Genomic DNA, 20,980 nt, shown 5'->3' with positions numbered 1-20,980 from the left:
AATTTTTGGTTGTGCTGTTTAAGAAAGCTGTTTTGTGTTATTAACTGAACAGGGATTTTTGATAAAGTATATATATATATATATACAATGATAGTTTATGAACTTACCACAGTTTTGAGAGGGTCTCTTGACTTTTAAAGCTGCAGATGCTTGATCACCTGCTCTATCAATGTTATTGTTTTAAATCGTTGCCATAAGAATTCTATTTCTTAGATTGTTACTACTAGTTACTACTTGCTGGAGCCTGAATTACATGTTTCCCGTCAACAGCGCCAACACAGTTTGGGAACCTACAAAGCATCTCAAAGTCTTGAGCTATTGCTCTCCATGTGTCGCTCTTGGGGAAAGGCATGTAGTCATGCACTAGGTAGGACCACAATGCCTCGCACACAATCCCCACAACTGTGGAGAATCCCACTCTGTAACTGAACACAATGCTCCCGTAGCCCTGTTGCCAAGAATCTGAAATGACAAAATATAAAACATTATTTAAAACTACTAGCTCATTAAAAATACTACAATGTATTTTCACAAGAAACTTTTCACAAGACATTTGCGGTTTATGCATGTGTGTATCCTGCCCCAAAGTGACATTATGACATCTTCATTGCACAGCTGAGGACATGTAAGTGAGCTATGTGTTTTTATGAAGAACTTACGGCTGTGATACATGGACGTATTTTCCACATGCTCTCAACCTGCTCGTTCGCCTCGAGTGGTGACGTAGCATCATTTCCCGGTCAAATTAGCTTAGCTTAGCTTAGCAAATGCTGTGGTCAAACAACCGTCTCTCTTCAATCACAAACACTTTATGTACAAATAAAAATGATGAAACAGGAGCGAATGTATTGGTCACCTTAACCCAAGTGTCATTTATTTTAAATCCATCTGTGAAAAACGGCAGATTTGACACCAACGAAATCAAAACAGCCTCCATTTTGACATATCCCAGTACTGCTGCTGACGCACGTGACGTCACAGCATTGAAAGCTCTCCCATTGGTTAACGCTTCGCGGTGCCGCTACATTTTTCAGCCAAGCTCAACATTATCGCCTCGCTCGCCCGCCACCCTTGCTTCCCTATGTCACCACCTCTCGCTACGATGCCGCGTCCCAACGGAAAATAATGCAACGCCACGCTTCTACCGCTTTCGCCCATGTATCACAGGCGTTAGGATTAAGTGGACTGAAGGTGTGACATAGCACTGATTCTTGAGAAAGCGGCTAAAACATGTCTCTGCAATAAAAAAAAATATATTGAAAATAAACTACATTTTCATGAACAAAATGAATCCAGGTAAAGACACAGGGGTCTGTTACATAAATGTACAGTCGTTTGAAATATTTAAGTGTAATTTTATTACTTTTCATGGCTATAAACCTGCCCACACCCTGTAAAAACAGCTGTCCCAAGGACAGACATCATCATTTCAATTGACTTAAAATGTAAAAATCACTGATATTATTGAATAATATCACCATGATGTGAAAGTCCATATTGAAGTGGTTCTGCAGATATGCACATAGTGCGTGTAAAGCAATATTTACTACTATTTTCTGATTGCTCAAAGTGTGTCCAGCATATTAGTCACCACCGTCAGATTTTTTTGAAAAGACAATAAAATCAGGTATGCGCAAGGTCATTGTCATTACTTAGGACCCCTTTTCAAACCAAGAAACACTATGCAACTTTTTCATAGTCATGAAATGGCCCGTTGTGGGGGAAATGGCGATATTTCCATCACCGCCTAGTGCTCCTGCTCCGAAACAGCACTTGCAGTTTTGCCTGGCGGCGCCGCGCCTTTTGTTGTTGTGCAATTTGTGGCCGCTAGGGGCGTCTAGATTTCTATGCTGTATGAGCGGAGCGAGACCTATTCCTTCGTTTGCTAAGCAGCAGCCAAGGAGGTCTACATAAGGCAGCAGCTTGCTGAAAGCTGGCTACTGGCTACTGGCTAGCTGATTGTAAAATATCACGCTGGCATGCAGTGAAAACAACGAATGGGACTGCAAATAAATCACGAGATAATTGAGATGAAAGGTTTGGACAGGCAAATAAATAGCTTGTGTGAACATTGGAAAAGGGCTTCAAACCGGAGAGAGCCGAACGCCAAAAGATGGGGATTTTATTCACTACACTGGGATGTATGCATTAGCATTCTCAAAACCCACGCCACCTCGTTTAGTTTACAAAGATACACAAATGTATACGAGTTGAAATCTGATGTCGCACATTTTATTTGATGTCAAAGGACACAATCAGTCGAGCGAGGCTAAAAATATATGTTGTTGCCGATCAAGAGGAGACGAAACGTGATCTCTAGTCGGCATATGGATGTCCACTTTCACTTTCAACACCACAGGAGATAAAAACCGCGTCTTGTCACCTCGACTTCGAAATCGTTATTAACAAAATAGCCGTTTGTTTCCTCGTTCTTCTAATGTAGGCTACAGGTACTATATAGTTACTGGAAATGTGAAATAAAGACGGGGATATCTGCCGAGAACAAGTGGATCAAATAATATCCATCTGAGGGAAGTGCAAACATGATTGCAGTTGTGTGGAGTGAATTACGAAGCAGCCAACTCATAAGCAAGGGGGGGAATCTCACATATGATAAAGCCCCTTAGAAGTGGAGAGAACTGAATGCAAGGAAGGGAATCTGGTTAATTACAGAAGACGACGAAATTTAATTCGCACATAATCTCGAAGCCAATGTCTGTCTAATTTAGTTCAATGCACATTTTCGGCAGAACCACTAGAGGCCGCTATAAAGTTGTTTATATCTATGTGTTTATGTCAAAGTTGCATAGGATCGCTTTAAGAAACAGAGCAAAAACGAAGTGGCTAATGTGAGCAAAAAATGCACAATATGTAAAAGAGTGTTTTTTTGTCTCACACCGTCAGATGTCACCACCGTCAGATTTTGTTCCGCTTATCATCTTGTTCCATATTTTACTAAATTGTGCTGGTTAATGAAACATTACCAGACATGTTAGTAATAATTGTGACCCAAACTTATACTCCAGCCTCCACTGAGGTGCATTTGGAGGGTTTTTTGTCACAAAACCTGACTGTGGTGACATCTGATGTAGAAAAAGATAACCATGGCCACCAAACTCTTCAATTGAACCACCCCAACGGAGGATCCATCTCAAAATATCAAACAGTATATTACGACAGCGCCTCTCTCTCTCGCTTCTGTATAATAACTGGATGAGCGAATGTGCGTTCCTTCCAGGAGGCTTTTATTGGAAGTTAGCATTCAACTGAACGTCTTCACGCATATTTTTATGAGGGACAACGTGGAGTAGTAACAGTCCTTGACTGCTTTGCCAAAGCTGACACGCAAAATGAGTAGGCTTGTTCTGCTGCGCTTCCTTCACACGATGCGCCTGTTACGCAGAGCTGTCGCGGTTCGTTGTTCCAGGAAACTAAGATAGTTGGATACCAACATATGGTTTGACTCTGAAAACACACCGAAGACAGTTCACATTTTTAATATGTAGCGTGTAGACATCGGCTGGACAGTTGTGTTTGCTATTTAGGACCATGGCAGAACCCATCACAGTTGAACACCTAATAAAACAACATGATCGAAAAATAGCCTAAATAGTCATAAACATGTGCTGTTGACCATGAAAATAGATCGAAGAGGGTTGGAAGTTTTCATATTTAGTGTATATTGGTTGTAGAAACAGAATGGTTGTGTTTGTAGCCATTCAATCTCGGACGGCCGTCATTTGAAGTGACGGCAGATTGCCAAGTCGCATAAAGCGGCGCATCTCGTAATAAAATAAAAAATACTGAAAAACAAAATAATATAAACATATAGTTTTTATACTGAAAGTATATCGAGGAGGGTCTGTAATATTGAACTAAAGTGTTTGAAAGCTGGAAAAACTGCATGATGACGGCCGTTCAGCTGTATTTTCATATGAAAATATTCCGGCCGGCCGCGGCCGTTATGGTACAGATCCAGCCGGACGTTCACGGCCGTTATGGGAGCTAAAGGGTTAAAGGGACACTGTGCAGGAAATGGTCAAAAAAGGTACTGCAACTATACTGTTCATTGAAACGGGGCTGCCTATTGCCAAATTTGATGTTTACATGAAAGTTAAAGGTGGGATAGGAGATGTTTTTCTGGCACATATTTTACCATATCATCTGAAAAACTCCTCATGACGCCATAGCACCCATTGAAATAGAGTGTTTGGAAAAAAAACGAAATCTTTTGGTCCAGTGTAGAGGGCGTAGTCAGAAGAAAACGGCAACCAATAGAAGTAATACTCATCATCACTTCTATTGGTTTCTGACACGTCCATCAACCGCCAGCACTCACCCCTCCTCCCTGCGCGTTCACCGACTCGTGAACTTGACCGACCCCGCCCCCATCATTCATGCACACGCGACAAGGCTCATCATCACTCGGCTAGTAGCAAGGTAACGAGAGTTAGCAGCAGGCTGAGCTACTTGGAAACTTTGGTGGCTTTTGCAGAGCTACAGGAAGAACTTTGGCTTTTGGAACACTAGACTACCGGTAACCATGTCAGGATAACATACTCCCTTGGATTATCATCGGACTCGCAAGACCAGACTCCAACACGGGCTGAAAATTTGAAATGGGACCTGACACTCTTGGACACAGATGTCGGCTACGGCAGCGGCTTCAAATACGCTTTGGTGACCATATTTCTAATCGAGAGGTGAGATAATATATTTGTCTGTATAATATTTTGTGAATTGGTTTAGGACACAGTGGTGTCTTTTTTTAAGCAAGTATCCATTGAGAGGGGTCAGAGGATTAGCTCAAGCTCCAACATATCTAGCTGCTACCTTGCTTAACATAGCTGCTACCTCAATCGCTTTATTTTTTTGTGTTTCCCCCCCCTGTGGCATTTATTCTGTGCACATGAACACGTTTTCAGAATTGCTATGTGTAACTCAGACGGTTACTCTTGTGTGTTTTGCTGCTAGTTGTGCGAACGAGCCAGACAAACCAGCTGGGAGGAGGACGGAAGCACCCCTTCTCCATCCGCGTTCAGTTGCTAAATACGGATCCACCCCGTAGTAAGTAACCTACCATGTTTACGCACACATTACTTTGACCAGCAAAGCCCATGTCTTTCTAGTGGTTTACAAATATATCGTTTGCATGTTTTGCTTTGGTACGTCTCTGTTGTATGACTCTGGTAATAGTAGCAAGCACAAGCACAACCTGTTCGCCGCTCCAGCATTGCAAAATAGATTGCCTTGGGTTTTCAAATGTTTACATGATTGTGGGTGTAATGTTGTTAACTCGCTGATGTCGTTTTTGAGAAGACGGTAGTTTTGCATTTGATAAATACCACCTAATGACCATGACGGCTACACGGCAGATCTTTATTGTGATGGCTACACTGAATGATCACATGGAGATGCCGGTACATTATTTGTTTTACCCTGGTTATATTGAAATGTTCTGCTTTGTCCATTCCAAGGTGTGGTGTTTTCCATATCCTTGCTCCTGTTTCACAACATATCAAGGCTGCCAAGTAAATGAAGAATGAATCACCGCACACTGGTAGTTTATTTTATTCATGTTTGTGGGTGTAATTTCGTCCAGTTGCAGATACTACTATCCTTTTTGGAATGATCTGCCTTTGAAAAACAATGGTTCTATCTGACAAAAGCGAACAGATCCTGTAGTTGTAATTGATACACTAAATCAGTGTTTCTCAACCTTTTTTTAGGCGAGGCACCCTTTCAATTCATGGAAAATTTCAAGGCACCCCAAACCAAGTAGCCATATAGCATCACATCCGATACCACACAAGCTTAGAATGTAACACATTAGGAGACACACAACCTAGTAGCACGACCTACGTTCAAAGTTGCAGCTGGGGTGACCAATATTTACTTTATTGTGCGTAAATGGCAGATCAAAGATTCCACTGACTAACATTAACTTATCAATTTTGACAAATATGTTTTATGTTATATAATTTATTTATCAGCCACGTTTCCGCGGCACCCCTGAGGGGGCCCTACGGCACCCCAGGGTGCCCCGGCACCCCTGTTGAGAAACACTGCACTAAATTATGATATTCCTATGTGTGCGCGCGCACGCGCCAAGTTTTCAATTCAACACACTGGGACACTTTTCAGTCTTTGAGGTTGCTGGAATCAACACAGACTACCTCCATGCACCTTATCAGAACACTTTGCATGTTTTTGTATACTTGTCCCCTTTGTGTATTGCTGCTAATCTTTCTCTTTCTAGGTTCTGTTGGTTGCATGCAGATTGTGCCAGATGATTTATCTGTCTATGGTCTAAGCATGGGCTCTGTGCTAATATGCAATTTGTGCTCTTTTTTCCCTCAGGTCAACAGCCGACAGGGTCCTTCCACAACCACATACTTATGTATGTATGCCTCCAACCTCAAACCAGGCCCTTCACAGTTGCTGCACTTACCCACCTTCCCAGAGTTTTTGTGTGGTAATGACAACTGTAAATATAGTATAAAGTAATGTATCTAGTGTCATGTGTAATACATTGTTTAAATTGTCCATACATTTCAATGACAGTAAATATTGGTGGACACAATTTGACTGTGTGGCTTTTTTTTTAATTCATTCTCTGACTGAAAATGCATGGTTACATAATTTATATATTCCACAAGACCACAATCAGAAGAACATTTGACAGGTTGCATTTATTTTCTATGTATGAAAAAAACAATGGTAACAAGACAAACGTGGTTCCAAACCAAAAAGGTGAGATGTACAGATGAATGCTCCTACAGATAATGAAAAATAATAAAAGTCTGCACACTGCCGGTTTGTGTGTTTTATACCGTACTCTGTATAAACCTTTTATATTGCTCTATTGGAGCAGGGTAACCCTGGCTAATCCTGGGTATTGTACTGTGTATTACAAGGTCAGCCCTGTTCAAGTGCCCCATACTGTCTGCAGGCTGCATGCCTGAAGAGACCGTTTCTCTCACCTGGTCCTACATCAGCCCAAAGTCTTATCAAAACTGAGAACACCACAGCATTTCCTTTCAATGTTCATGGGCATCTCCTTACAGATTGCGCAGAGGCGCCAGGTTGGTTGTGCTACTGGGCTGTGACTGAGGACCAGATGTCATGTGCCAGGTCGAACATCAAACTGGGGTCACGGGTCAGGGCACGCTGCAGTAACCGATGGGATTGCTTCAAATTCAATGATTGAATCAAGGCCTGCAAAGCAATAAATACATTTTATGTAGTGCATTTTCTATTTGATGATGGGGACTAAATAACTCTTGACAATAAGACCAATATGGACATAAGCAATCATTATTGTGTATATAAATAAAGATGTGCCAATTATATGCATACAACGTTTTCAGTCAATTTCTTACAAACTGGTGTTGTGCCAGGGGTTACACAGATGTATGAAGTAGATGGGCTTTTATGGATGTACTTGAACTACCACTGGTGTTGTGTACCTACAACCATGTAATATCACACTACTACTCATAGGAGAAGAAATATTGTAATGGTTATCACAACAGGTGTACTCGTGTAGCCTACTCGTGTTGCGATATAGAGTACATCCGTTGTGATAACATCCATTACAATACTTACACATCTGGAGGAATACAGCAGGACAATGTTATTGAGGGATGAATGTACATCCTTACAGTTAGCAGGGCGTCAATTCTGTTGGAGTCTCCCTAATCAAACCGACCTCTGCTGCGTCTATCTTCCTCCTCCTCCATCTCTGGCCATCGGTCCTACTGGGCTGTTAGGTCGTTATGATTGTGATGGGCCAGGAAAGTCAGAGCTGGAGCTCTCGTGGTCGTGGAAGGTCTAAAGCATATGAAAATATCGTCAGCCAAAACAATTTCATTAGCGTTGATCAGTTCGGTTGTTTTTCTTTACTCCCTCTGTCCCTGTGTCTGCGCGTGCGACAACCCAAGTGAAATCTGAAGTCATAGCCTAAAACACTACGGATTGTGGTGTCGGGTATATATAAATACAATAGTACAACAATGTATACTGCGGTACACATCTGTCAAAATAAATCCATGTGTCAGTACTGTAGCTACTGGCTAGAACTACTGTCTAGGGATGACAGTATAGCATCTGTCATCAGTGTTAGGAAGTTAGAATGAGATATCTAAGTAACATGTATCAAGTCAAGTTCAATAACTAATCTAGTATACATCTACTGTCATCAATATTTCTTGAAATTGCAACCATGACGGCCTGTGCGTTTATTGTGATGTTGAACATTCTTACCGTAGCCGGAGACAGTGCCATGGCTGGAAGTTAGCTTGGCTAGTCGCTTTGTCGTGGCTTCTAGCCCGCCCCCCCGCCTCGTGAGCTCTCGTGGGTTCCCGGGATAATCCGAACACTTGACAGACTGCATGCGCGTTCATGTGTTTTGAAGGCGTGGCTTTGAGGGGAGGGCTGAAGGGAGAGGCGGGCTGTGTATTTTCAAAAATATAGCTCACAGGAACCGTTTTTCAAAGATCTCCAACCCTACCTTTAACTAAGTAATAAGCAAATATTGTTTAGTGTGGTTCAAGTACAGCCATTTTTGCAGCTATTTTTGGAAATTCCAAATGGCGGCCCATGGAGAAGATCGCCCTTTTCATGTATGAAAAGTGCATTTTTTTTACAGTCATAATGAATACTTAGAATTTGATGGTGGTGGTAAGTATTCATGAAAAAGGTAACATTAGTGAATGGGCAGCATGAATTCTGGAAATAAACAACTTAAAATCTCACAGTGTCCCTTTAAACCAATTGCGTTCCTATAATTCGTGTCCTGTTTGGTGGTCGATGGTCCCACGATAGTTAAAAGGTGATCAAAACCAGCTATTGTCATTCTAAAGTATGCTTGAAAACGGTTGTCGTCCAACCGAAGCCCCTGCACTTAATGGAGGTATTCCCCGAGATGCTGCCTCTCCTTCAGGATATCGTGTACCCAAACTGATCTCTTACGTTGCCTATGCGATTCGGGATCGACCTCTAAGAGAGCTAGAGCCAGAACTCGTCTTCTATCACTGATTCTTGAGAAAGTGGCTAAAACAGGTTGTAATCTTGAAAGAAAAAAATGAAGTGAATTACAAAATAATATGGTATATCCTCGTAGACAAAGGTCTTGGCTTTTCAGAAATGCACAAGGCCAATCTCCCCATTTTGAATTTTGTTCAGAAATGCACAAGGCCAATCTCCCCATTTTGAATTTTTTTCAGAAATCAGGTTTTTCTCCGATCATACCTTGTTTTTTGTCAACACCGTCAGACACAATTAAAAGCAATAAAAAGTGTATTGATTTGGTTGCATATGTATCTGGAGTTTTTAAGTGATTGTGTGTGTTTTTTGGTTCACACATACGCCTTTAAATGTTGAAAATTCACTTTCATTCTATTTTAATACTGTTCCATGTGGTCTAATTTTGAAATATGTACCATCATACAATGCTTACTTAACGCCTAAATAAAGCAAACAATTTTTTATTTCACAAATATTCATGTAGGCTTAAATTTGCTATTACTTTGATAATTCAACAACTCCAAAGGAAAATTTTGTAAGGACATTCATTTAAAATGTCCAAAACTCCTTCTTACGGTGGTGACTTAAGAACTGACGGTGGTGACAGTAATCTGAAGGTGGTGAAAGTGACCTAATTATTACCTACATTTAGCTAAATAAATAGCCCTCTCAAGTGAAGGACATCTAGCATAAACATTGTGTGTGCACAGTATGTTTGTGCATGTGTTTTTCTAGGGAGTAGGCCTAGATTATTGAAAATGTGGCATAAACAGGTTTTAAGTTGTTCAAATCCAAAAGAATAGAGGTGAATTATCATAGATGAAGGTCTTGGCTGTGCAGTGAATGTATTGGCCAAGCTTCCCATGTTTTACATTTTTGGTTTTGTCACCAGCGTCAGACAAAATTAGAAGTACAAAAAATATGTTTACTGTATTTAAGTGAATTACTTTTACAATTCAACATAATTGTAGATACTTATTGGAAGCATATTCTTAAAACTTGTCAAAAACATGTAAAACACATGCTTTTTAGTGAACTACATCAGATGTCACCACCGTCAGGTTTTGTGACAAAAAACCCTCCAAATGCACTTCAGTGGAGGCTGGAGTATAAGTTTGGGTCACAATTATTACTAACATGTCTGGTAATGTTTCATTAACCAGCACAATTTAGTAAAATATGGAACAAGATGATGAGCGGTACAAAATCTGACGCTGGTGACATCTGACGGTGTGAGACAAAAAAACGCTCTTTTACATATTATCAATTTTTTGCTCACATTAGCCACTTCGTTTTCGCTCTGTTTCTTAGGGGCTTCATGCCGCTTCTGAAAAAGTATATATAATTAACATTAATGTAACATAATACTATTAAAACCCCTGACGGTGTTGACAGTTTATGGTTGGGACAGTACCAGTGTCCAAACAAATTAACAAATTGAGGAGAAATTAGTAAACTTACAGGAGCTTCAGTGATGGTGAAGTATTCAGTAGAGCTAAAGGTTTGAAAAGGGGTCCTAAGTAATGACAATGACCTTGTGCATACCTGATTTTATTGTCTTTTAAAAAAAAGCTGACAGTGGTGACTAATATGCTGGACACACTTTGAGCAATCAGAAAATAGTAGTAAATATTGCTTTACACGCACTATGTGCATATCTGCAGAACCACTTCAATATGGACTTTCACATCATGGTGATATTATTCAATAATATCAGTGATTTTTACATTTTAAGTCAATTGAAATGATGATGTCTGTCCTTGGGACAGCTGTTTTTACAGGGTGTGGGCAGGTTTATAGCCATGAAAAGTAATACAATTACATTTAAATATTTCAAACGACTGTACATTTGTGTAACAGACCCCTGGGTCTTTACCTGGATTCATTTTGTTCATGAAAATGTAGTTTATTTTCAACAGAATTGGCAGTTTATTGCTGAGACATGTTTTAGCCGCTTTCTCAAGAATCAGTGCTATCCATAGTGTAGTTTGTTTATGTTTCACGCACAATGTTAAACGTAGTCTCACAAGTGACAAATCGACCGTTACAATGTTGCAATGACACAAGTCACTGAGTCTATTGATCGCATTCGATTCGGCAGCGGATCCGCGCTCGGTGTGGTGACCGCTGATAAATCAGCTGGACGTGCATCGCAGATTGTAGGCAGAAACCCGCTTCCTGTGTCATCACTCCCTGAAGTCACAATCCTACAACTTCTTTCCTGCCAACAGAGCCCACATCCCCACCAAGTTTGCCTTCGCCCAACTGGTCTTCGCCTCTTAACCCCTTACTGAAAAACAAAATCGCTGCCAAAATATGTGATTTTTCACAGAGCATTTTACCAAGTTGCTGTACATGGAAATAAACAATCTTTCCTAACAATTTGTGTCCCGTTAATGCATCAAAAATAGAGGATTAAAAAAAGTATCAAATAGCTTCTAGAATGTTAATAATGCTAATAGTATAGGTGTTAGCCTAAACGTTCAAATGTTTAAAATAAATATTTTCAAAGTATGTTTATATGTGTGTTTATATGGTTAAGAACATTTATGTAATTGATTAACATGTTATATAACATGTTGAAAATGTTAAGACATATTTTACATACTCTTTACAGATGCTATTGCATGCATTCCAGGTAGTCTACACTGCAAAAAATGGCCCTTCAAAAATAAGACATAAAGATTAAAACAAGCCCTATTTGCTTGAATCAAGGTAAAAAAATCTGCCAATGGAACAAGTCACTTTTGTCTTGGTAAGAATTCTTAAAATAAGATCAATAATCGAATCTAATATAATCTTGTTTCAAGATTAAATAATTCCAAAATAAGACTTGGAAACTTATTTTGACAGTTTTAATTGGCTCAAAATAACCAAAATGGTTCTTAAGACAAGATCATACTTCTGACATTTAGCCATTCAAGTCATTGTATTTGCCTCATTTTAAGAGCAGTGTGCTTAAATTTGGGACAAGAAGCTTAGCTGTATAAACTGATTTTAAGATACATGTACTAATAATAGGATTGCCAAAATTCTAAAATTAAGCATTGCCATCTTAAACTATCCCCCTTTTGTGGCCTACAACTAGTTTAATACTCGTTAGTTTTTCCTCATTCATTTAACATCTGTAGTCATTTAGCAGTTGCCTGAAAATTAAGCCAATATTGTGGAATGTTGTGTATAACACAACAGCACCAAAGGGCAGCACACCAGAGAACGACAGCGAGAGAGCAAGAGCCAAGTAAACTATGGTACCCATTTCCTGACCTCACTGAAAACAAAAGCAGTGAACATTTATTGAACTTTGTTAAACTGGCCATCAAAGCATTTTAAACACCAAAGCATTTTTTTTTTAGATGGGACTGGCAGACAATGTTAACAAGATGTATATCAGGGATCAATCGATTGAAAACAGTCAAGGAGTTCAAATTAAGCTTTTTTTTATTGTGGCTATAACACAAGGCCCACAACAGACATGTTGGTATTAATGGTGATCCAAAATTATACTCTAGCCTCCACTGAGGCGCATTTGGAGGTGGTGACATCTGATAGAGTTCACAAAAGAAAAAAAAAACCTGCTTGTGACAAATTTTAAGACCATGCTTACAATGTGTAGGCCTATCTAAAATTGTGTTGAATATTAAAGTGAGGAATTACTTCCACAGTTCACATCTTTTCACTTCTAATTTTGTCTGACACACAAAAAAAAGTACAAGCCTTTATGAAAGTAAGAGCCTTTTCATGAAAAATGTAAACATGGGGAGCTTGACCACACAGGCTGCACAGCCAAAACCTTTGTCTATCATAATACACCATTTTGAATTTGAACTTGGAACCTGTTTTTGCCACATTTTTGAGAATGAATCAGTGATTGTGTTTTCCACTGCAGGTTTTCTGGTAGGCCTACAGCTTGACACAACTCGACTTGGCTGCCACTTTTTGCTTTACGATTGAGCTGTGTCGTGCCTACTTGAAAAGCAAAAAGTGGTGCCCGAGTCGCACTGTATCGAGCTGTAAGCCTACCGGAAAACTGGCAGTGGAAAAGAGCCAATAGTGTGGTGCTTGCTACTGGGAGCTCGCCAGGCACTCGCTAACAAGTAATAAGAAACAATGATATGGAGTGTACCAAAGTGGGTGAAAACATTATGCAACTTCCAAACAGGAAGCGCATTAGTAAGACTGATAACTACTAAACAACATTCATCATCATGATGATTCTCAGGACAGTGATTCCTTCAAAACCAGTGTAAGAGAACACCAGTGAACAAAAAAACAAAACAAAAACAACAACCTGGCATGGGCTGGGGAAACACAGCAGCATTCGAAAAAAAAGACTGGCTAAAATGACCTCCATTCATTTAGGGCCTTTTTGAAGGCAGTAGTCTGGTCAAGGCTATGAACGCCGTCTAGAAGAACCTCACTTTGGATAACTGAGAAAAGAGTCGCGGTGAATTTCGGATATGTGAGGTGGAAGGCGTAATAAAGGGCAAGGACATAAAGCATGCCCTCCAAAAGCAAGTCTTTTTCGAATGATGTGATGGGTGTGTTCCCCACAGCCAGCATGCAGTTGGAGGGGCCAGTGATGAGGACTGGACAGGAGAGGGTCCGTTTCTGCAGGTATGAGTTTGGATCCTCGTTGTCCTGCAGAATAGAAACAATTTTGAATCAGTCAAAAGGAAAAAGGACACGGAAGCGCTGCATGGATCCAGACTCTTTTTACACGGGTGCTCTAACAGTAAGGGGGTAAATTAGACATAAAAAAATAAAGCACAGGAGACTGTGGCACTCCAGTTTCCTATTTTTTAGTTTTTCTCAAAGGCAAATAGACTGCCCGACGTGTTTCGACCTACACAGTCTTTGTCAGGGTGCAGTCACTCAATCACAAGGCACAAAACATCACAGCTGTCAATTAGTCATTGGTGCTGCCAAAATTAACAGTCAAGTATGAAACTTGAAAGCACAAGGCATGAATAAAGTTCAAGTTGCACAAAAAACACCAGTCATGACTAAAAAAGTAATGTTCAGTCGCCAGGCTGTGCCCTCCTAGTGACGCAACACCTTCAGTGTTGCAACTAGTCAGGTCAAGAGCAATGCAAGTACTTTTCTGAGTTCCCGAAAATACGGGAACTCCACCCACTTTCTCTGGAAGCAAACAACCATGAGCAAACCAAGGGAGACTGGTCAGTCATGCCGTTTGGGAAGTGTTAATTGTTATGCTCTTGGTCAGACCAAGTCTCGAAGAGATTTGAACGTTGATGATAATCAGGCTAAATGTTCAGGTAAGTATGAGATTAATATACACAGATCATGAAGCTTTTTTTTGGGTCCAGTACGTAACACCAAGCACTTGACTTCATTGAACGCTAACATTCACACACTGACATAACTTTGAATCAGTGTTACAATATGACCTCTAATTTTTTACGTGTTGATTTTCGGGGGACGGTATAACGCAAAGTGAAAGAGCACTTACAGACATCAATTTAATGTTGTGCCATCACCTATTCTCAAATTGTTGTCTTTGTCATGAGACCAGCCACAGTCACAAAGTTAATGCAGCCATTGAAAGCAAATGCATGCAAGTTCCAAAATAATTGCTTGTAATGTGCCTGGACCAGAGTAGATTGAAGGTAGGTGGTGACAAAACTTGTTGAAAAAAAGTTGTCTAAATTCTTTTACACAAAATTAAATAAACACCTACTTACAATTTAGTTTCGTCACTACCTATACCTTCAAATTGGCGTCTATTGTGGTCGAGGCACTGCCGACAATGCAAGTTACAAGCAATTCCATTAGAATTTGTATGCATTGCCTTTAATTGGCCGCATTAACTTTGTGACTGTGGCTGGTTTCATAACAGATAACATCTGTGGTAGGTACACAGTATGTTGTTACAGGCCTTTACATCTCACCTCAAGGATGTGGAGGAATGCCTCACTGGCGGAAGGCAGCTTCTTGGGAGGCAGAGAGGAGGAGGGAAAGATGTCGGGCAAAGCCCTCAGCAAATCAATTGCTTGTTGAACTGTTGAAGTAAACAAACAAAAAAATACACAAATAAATGATCTCTACATTTAAGTCATCTTATAATGAATACTGGTGTCTTTCTTTAGATAAAAAATACATTTCTGTGTGTGGTCTCTTAATTTACACTTTTATTTTAATATATATGACAATTTATTTCAGTTTATCTCTACTATACTAGTAGAGATATGGCTTGCCTTTGCTTGCTCCCACAGGCGACTTGATGGATTTTTTCGCCATGGCATAAAACTGGGCCTTATTGCAAAACATCTGCCACCTTCCCTTCACCTCAGTCAAGAAGTTCAGATTGTCTCTGTCCAGGATACGCCTGAGCTCATCCATCACCTAACAATCAACACATTGAACACAAACACACGCACTATATTTACAAAAAACATTACACTACCTGCCGAGGCACACAAAATCAAAAAGGAGCAAAGCATCACATTCCTCCAGGGACTGTGAAGTGCTTTAGATTCAACCATGCCTACCGATTCAGCCATAGTTGCCCTCTTCTGTGTTATGATGGTTACGGTGGTCATTCATTTTGAGTTTAACAATAAAAGGTTAAGAATTCAGAGAATGTTTAACCTGACTTAATATGCCATCTGGCTGCATTTCATCAAACTACATGCGAGGAGGTGTTCCGGTTTACCTACACAACCATCTAAAGCTAATGAGTCTTTTTTTTAAATGATCGTATCCAGTATTGCAGGGTGGGATTTCATAGATTGGCTGAATTATGGATCGTATTCTGTTTTCATCTGCATCACAAGTTGAATTCGAAGTGAGTGGCTGAAGTGGCACGTCAGTTAAGATTAGGACAGGTTGTCAACGCAATCATTATCAAGGATTTTTATGAGCATCATTCGAAAAGGTGCGGAGTATCATTCGAAAAGGTGTGGGTGTGTGGCGAAAGCAAAACACACCAGAAGGCTTGAGTCAGGTTAGACTTGGACAATGTTTGCAAATACGCAATTACTCACATGGTCAATTTCCCTGAAGCAGGGGTACGCTTTCAGGATCTGGTCATGTCTATCTTCTTTTAGGACATCAGAGTCAATGAAGGCCCTCCTGGCCTCAAACTCCAGATCAAGCAACTGTGCCACCACCTCCTTGTTTGGGAGGTTGCCCTTCTTCCAGAGACTCTGCAGGGCCTGGTAGTGCCTTGCTTGAGCAGCAGGGCTATCTCTGTCGACTTAACATAGAGAATATAATTACTTTATTAATTATGAAGGAGGGAGTAACAGATAAAGGCAGGACACACATCACTCAGTCATCACAACCATCAGCTAACATGGGGTGTCCTAGAATAAAAAACAAAACAAAAAACACAAAATTTGGATAATTGTAAAGTAGGCATTATTTGAAATTCATTCTCAAAGTGTAATAGAATTTACAAATTGCATTGGGTGTCACTTTCCATCTAGTGCCTTGAAATTCCAAACAAAGGCCCATGGGGAAAATCTGGCCCCGGCATGGCAAGCATATGGCCTGCCATGAGGTCAGAACAAATTTGTGAGATCTTCGATCACTAAATCTTCAGTGGGTCTCCAAAGCATTCACATTAGATGACTTAGATCTTACTTAGACTTAGATCTTATGCCAAGTTTCATAACAGACATTGACAAGATAGGAAAACGGACAAGCAAAAATCTGTTCTCTGTCCAGACATTTAACTTGTTTCTCATAAGGAGGGAAAGTAATCTCATTGCCCCCTACTGGATACGTTCCTGACCTCGATATCAAATGAAAAGGATGCTTTCTTTAAAAAATTACATCTCGGCTCTGACGACGAAGTAAGAGTAGTGGCGGTCATGATATGCATGTTGGTCCGTTTTACAGATTCAGGTGGTAAAATGTTCGGTTTTTCACTGATCTGACTGATTTTAATATTATTAAAAAAGCTACCGGGTAATACAGAATTACACTGAGTCACGTGTGTGACGTGTTTACGTAATATAATTAGCATAGCCAAACAGTAGCCAGAGAGAATATCAGTCACCACAGAAGCCATCATATCTACTAGAAGCTAAAACCAAACTAAACGAGTATAGAAATGTGTAATAAGACGGCAATATGGAACTCACATGATTATAAGAATGTTAAGAAACGTGAATAACTTAGATCCGTTTGCGTTTCGGTGCTGCCAGTCAATCTGGCGCGAGACACAGCAAGCATAGTGTAAAATATTTACTGACGTAACCAGAGCGACCTCAAGCTGTAGTCCCTTTCGGACAAGATTGACAATTTCCATTTTTCTTAAAGGGCCACTTCAGTCTATTTCAATATGCTGTTGCTCACGCTACCCTTGACTTGTCAGTACCTCGTGATGCGACATTTTTCAGCTCAGACCTTTCCGAGATCTGAGCTATTCTAATGGGGGTAGATTTTGTTTACATAGAATTTTTTTTAACATAGGCCTACTGCAAATATATTCTCAAAAGGTATTGCTGTTTGCTAGGTGTCTGATGGTGTTGCATAACCTTTTGGATGTTTTTGGAATTTTTTTTTTTTTTTTTTTTTATGTAAACAAACAACCTGCCCCAATTACAATGACCAGGATCTCGGAAAAGGCTGAAGAAAAATAAAACAAATTCTCAGGTACTGACAAGTCCAGAGTAGTGTGAGCATTATAAGTGCATCTTGAAATTGGCTGAAGTTATCCTTTAATAGGGCAAAATTTTACACAAGACTTTCACAGTTAGTAGTTCATCATATTGTGAAGGCTGAAACATGTGTCTGGTGTATAAGTTCGACGTCATATCTTTGTGGGATTTTTTTTTTTTAATTTGTCTATGGGGATTTCAATAGGATCGCCCTGGGGTTAGGAACGTAACGGCTAGGATCGCCGTTTTCCACTTTCACTCCTTATTGGGTTAGGTTGTTGATTTGGCCCACAGCCACTTGTGATACATAATTTGGCCCTTGGGAGGAAAATACTTGGAGACCACAGACCGAAGGTAAATAAGCGAAAACATTCCAGATTGGAACTACACCTTACCTTTTTCAGCAGTTTGTGCCACATTGGTGCCGATCCCTTTCCCCCCCTGGGATGTCTTGCGACGTCTTGCCGGAGGGCTGGGTGACGGAGGGCTGCGACGGCAGGGTGCGCGAGGACTGGAAGGCGCAGGGCTTTGACGGCTGGGCGGCGCCGGGCTTTGACGGCTGGGCGGCGGAGGGCTTTGACGGCTGGGCGGCGCAGGGCTTTGACGGCTGGGCGGCGCCGGGCTTTGACGGCTGGGCGGCGCAGGGCTGTGACGGCTGGGCGGCGCCGGGCTTTGGCGGCTGGGCGGCGCCGGGCTTTGGCGGCTGGGCGGCGCCGGGCTTTGGCGGCTGGGCGGCGCCGGGCTTTGGCGGCTGGGCGGCGCCGGGCTTTGACGGCTGGGCGGCGCAGGGCTGTGATGGCTGGGCGGCGCCGGGCTGTGGCGGCTGGGCGGCGCCGGGCTTTGGCGGCTGGGCGGCGCAGGGCTTTGACGGCTGGGCGGCGCAGGGCTGTGACGGCTGGGCGGCGCAGGGCTGTGATGGCTGGGCGACGCAGGGCTGGAAGGGCTGGAGGTGCTGTCCAGTATGACTGTGGAGTCACTGCTGCCAAAGTCGTCGTCCTCATCGGACCTGAACAGTCGTTTTCCCCGTCTCCCCTTCTTTACGGGGGTTCTGATGTTCCTGAGACGTTTCGATAACTGGGCATACACAGTGACCTGAAACGACACAAAAAAAGACCATTAAAATTCCTGAACTGGGGGGGGGGGGAGAAGAGAGAAAAAAAACCACACTAGAATGGTTGTAAAAATACCAACCCATTGGTTTTTCTGGTTCATTTCCTTGTCCCGCAGCATCGGGTAATACCCAATTATTCTTTTCGCCATTACAGTAATGGCATTTTTGTCGGGATAGTGGGAACACGAATCGTCACCCTTTGCCCGCAGTATGGTGATCATGCTTGTAATGGTGTTCCTAATTAGTCTGCAGCGCAGCTCTTTAGACATGGAACATGTCTGCTCTTTGCCGACCCTTTGCAAATCGAAAAACTGGTTTCTTACGTTCTCTAACTCATTATCAGTATAGAGTACATATTCTGGCGAAAAGATTGTGAATGTTTTTTCAGGGGTCTTTTCCTTTCTTTGGCTCCTTGCAACGGGAGTGGACGGGGCAGGAACACCCAGATGCTGGTCCACATCCTGTAAACACAAACACACACAAAATCAATTAAAAAAAAACATGCAGAGACAACATAGGTCTGATTTTTGCAATGTTGGATAGATGATAAAAGGCTGATCTTGTTACAGTCTTGATACAGGGCTGAAAAGTTAAATTCACATCAAAGAGGATGCCAAGGTTTTGAACAACTTTGTTCTCAATAATGGTGCAGTTGTCAAAGGTGAGAGGCAGGTGCTCAGGAAGGTAGTTACATTTAGGTGGTCTTACAGTTAGGAGCTCTGTTTTGTCAGCATTAAGCAATTCCTCATTAATAAGAAGAAAATTCCTTATAAAGAAGCAGCATAGAACCCTGATCTAGGTTATACTTCTTTATGAGGAATGTAGTGCACTTGGATGACTTATCTGACAACATGTTATGCCATTGTTTTCAGTAAACGAACGCACACAGGCGCAGGTCTCATACCACCACTATCCGATACCACTCAAGTGTATTCGGGTCAAAGACGTTAAAACGTCCCACATTGTCATTCAGTGTGTCATTCAGGATACTTTTTCTTACAGTAACTGTAAAAAACATGATTTTTTTTTCCAAGTGAATGCATGCCAGCTGAGGCTTTCATGCATTCACAGAAAAAAATAATCATGTTTTTTACAGTGTGCAGTGTTTTACACTGAATGACAATGTGGGACGTTTTAATGTCTTTGACCCATTTTCAAATCCACGATTTATTAAACAGGCAATGCAGTTTGTGGCAGTGTGGTGAATACGAACGTGTCAATGCTAGGTGGGTTGCACTTGCATTAGTTGAACGTCAATTTCGATGCCGTGACCAAAAAGTTCGGTGGCCATGTGGTAATAGCAGTTGCTAAATACTAGAAGTGCGAGGTGAGGTAGAACTAGCCATGTGCCCTGTGGGCTGCGGTCACAATGCTAACTTACCTCAGAGTGGAGTGCAAGCCAAATAGCTTTCCTTTTATGAAAATTCTCCGGTCCTGGGAACAGATCACGGAGGTCATCGCGGGTTAAATCCTGGACCTGTACGTTTGCATCTGTGAAGACATAAAAACTCATTATCATGCATCAATATTAAAGTGACATTAACGATAGAAAGAACCAACATTACATCTCCTCCGACATGTCACGCGGGCTCATTAGCTTGACTTTATTTGACAAACCGAAGTATTAATTTACTCGTACAATAGCCGACGAACACCCCTAAAATACTGGATATGAATTTATATACTACTTTGAGCATCACATAGCTAATATTTTTACTTAAATAGTTTAATTTACCCCGTAAAACGGACGCCGTCACTTCGTCGAGCTTCTCCATATTAGCAAGTCTTTGATATTAGCTTCTCCACCTTCTTTGATTCCAGCACGCGAAACGAGAAAGGAAGAGATATGAACCAACAGATCTGCTGCAGCTGGTCGATACCAATTCAAAGGGGAGGGGTGGGTTTTGCAAAATGTTTGCATGTTGTAAAAGTGCTATCTAAATACATGCGTAAGATCTACAAAGTTCTAGTACTTTTATGACTTGTATTTCTTAGATAATATGTCAAGTAATGAATATTCAGTAAATTTCGATCGGGAAAGGAAATGTAAGAATGATACACCCATCAGTAGGATTAGTATCGTCCATCATGAAAGGCAGGTGCACTGCCACCACTTCGCGCGCTCCACTCTACACTTGGACGATCAAGTTCAGCAGTGTTGTAGGAGGAGTGCAGATACTTTTCAAAATGGTCTGGCGGTGCAGTGTTTGCT

General features: G+C 41.2%; 1 protein-coding gene and 1 long non-coding RNA gene across 2 annotated transcripts; both read right to left on the bottom strand.

Moving 5' to 3' along the window:
* Positions 1-5,510: 5,510 nt before the first annotated feature.
* On the bottom strand, positions 5,511-8,502 carry LOC134467309 (uncharacterized). The gene is made up of 3 exons (XR_010038511.1): positions 8,266-8,502; positions 7,665-7,833; positions 5,511-7,218 (listed from the first exon to the last, which is right to left on the bottom strand). It is a non-coding gene; the product is annotated as an uncharacterized LOC134467309 (long non-coding RNA).
* Positions 8,503-12,345: 3,843 nt separating this feature from the next.
* LOC134467656 (uncharacterized) lies at positions 12,346-20,660 on the bottom strand. The gene is made up of 7 exons (XM_063221495.1): positions 20,150-20,660; positions 18,849-19,229; positions 18,053-18,749; positions 16,035-16,246; positions 15,246-15,393; positions 14,940-15,049; positions 12,346-13,668 (listed from the first exon to the last, which is right to left on the bottom strand). The coding sequence occupies exons 1-7, from the start codon at positions 20,285-20,287 to the stop codon at positions 13,366-13,368; spliced, it is 1,989 nt and encodes a 662-aa protein (XP_063077565.1). The 5' UTR covers positions 20,288-20,660; the 3' UTR covers positions 12,346-13,365.
* Between the last annotated feature and the right edge of the window lie 320 nt (positions 20,661-20,980).

The sequence above is a fragment of the Engraulis encrasicolus genome, chromosome 17, assembly GCF_034702125.1.
Source record: "Engraulis encrasicolus isolate BLACKSEA-1 chromosome 17, IST_EnEncr_1.0, whole genome shotgun sequence".
NCBI lineage: Eukaryota > Metazoa > Chordata > Actinopteri > Clupeiformes > Engraulidae > Engraulis > Engraulis encrasicolus.
Note: the sequence above shows the minus strand (reverse complement) of the source record. Positions and strands in the feature narration are given on the sequence as shown.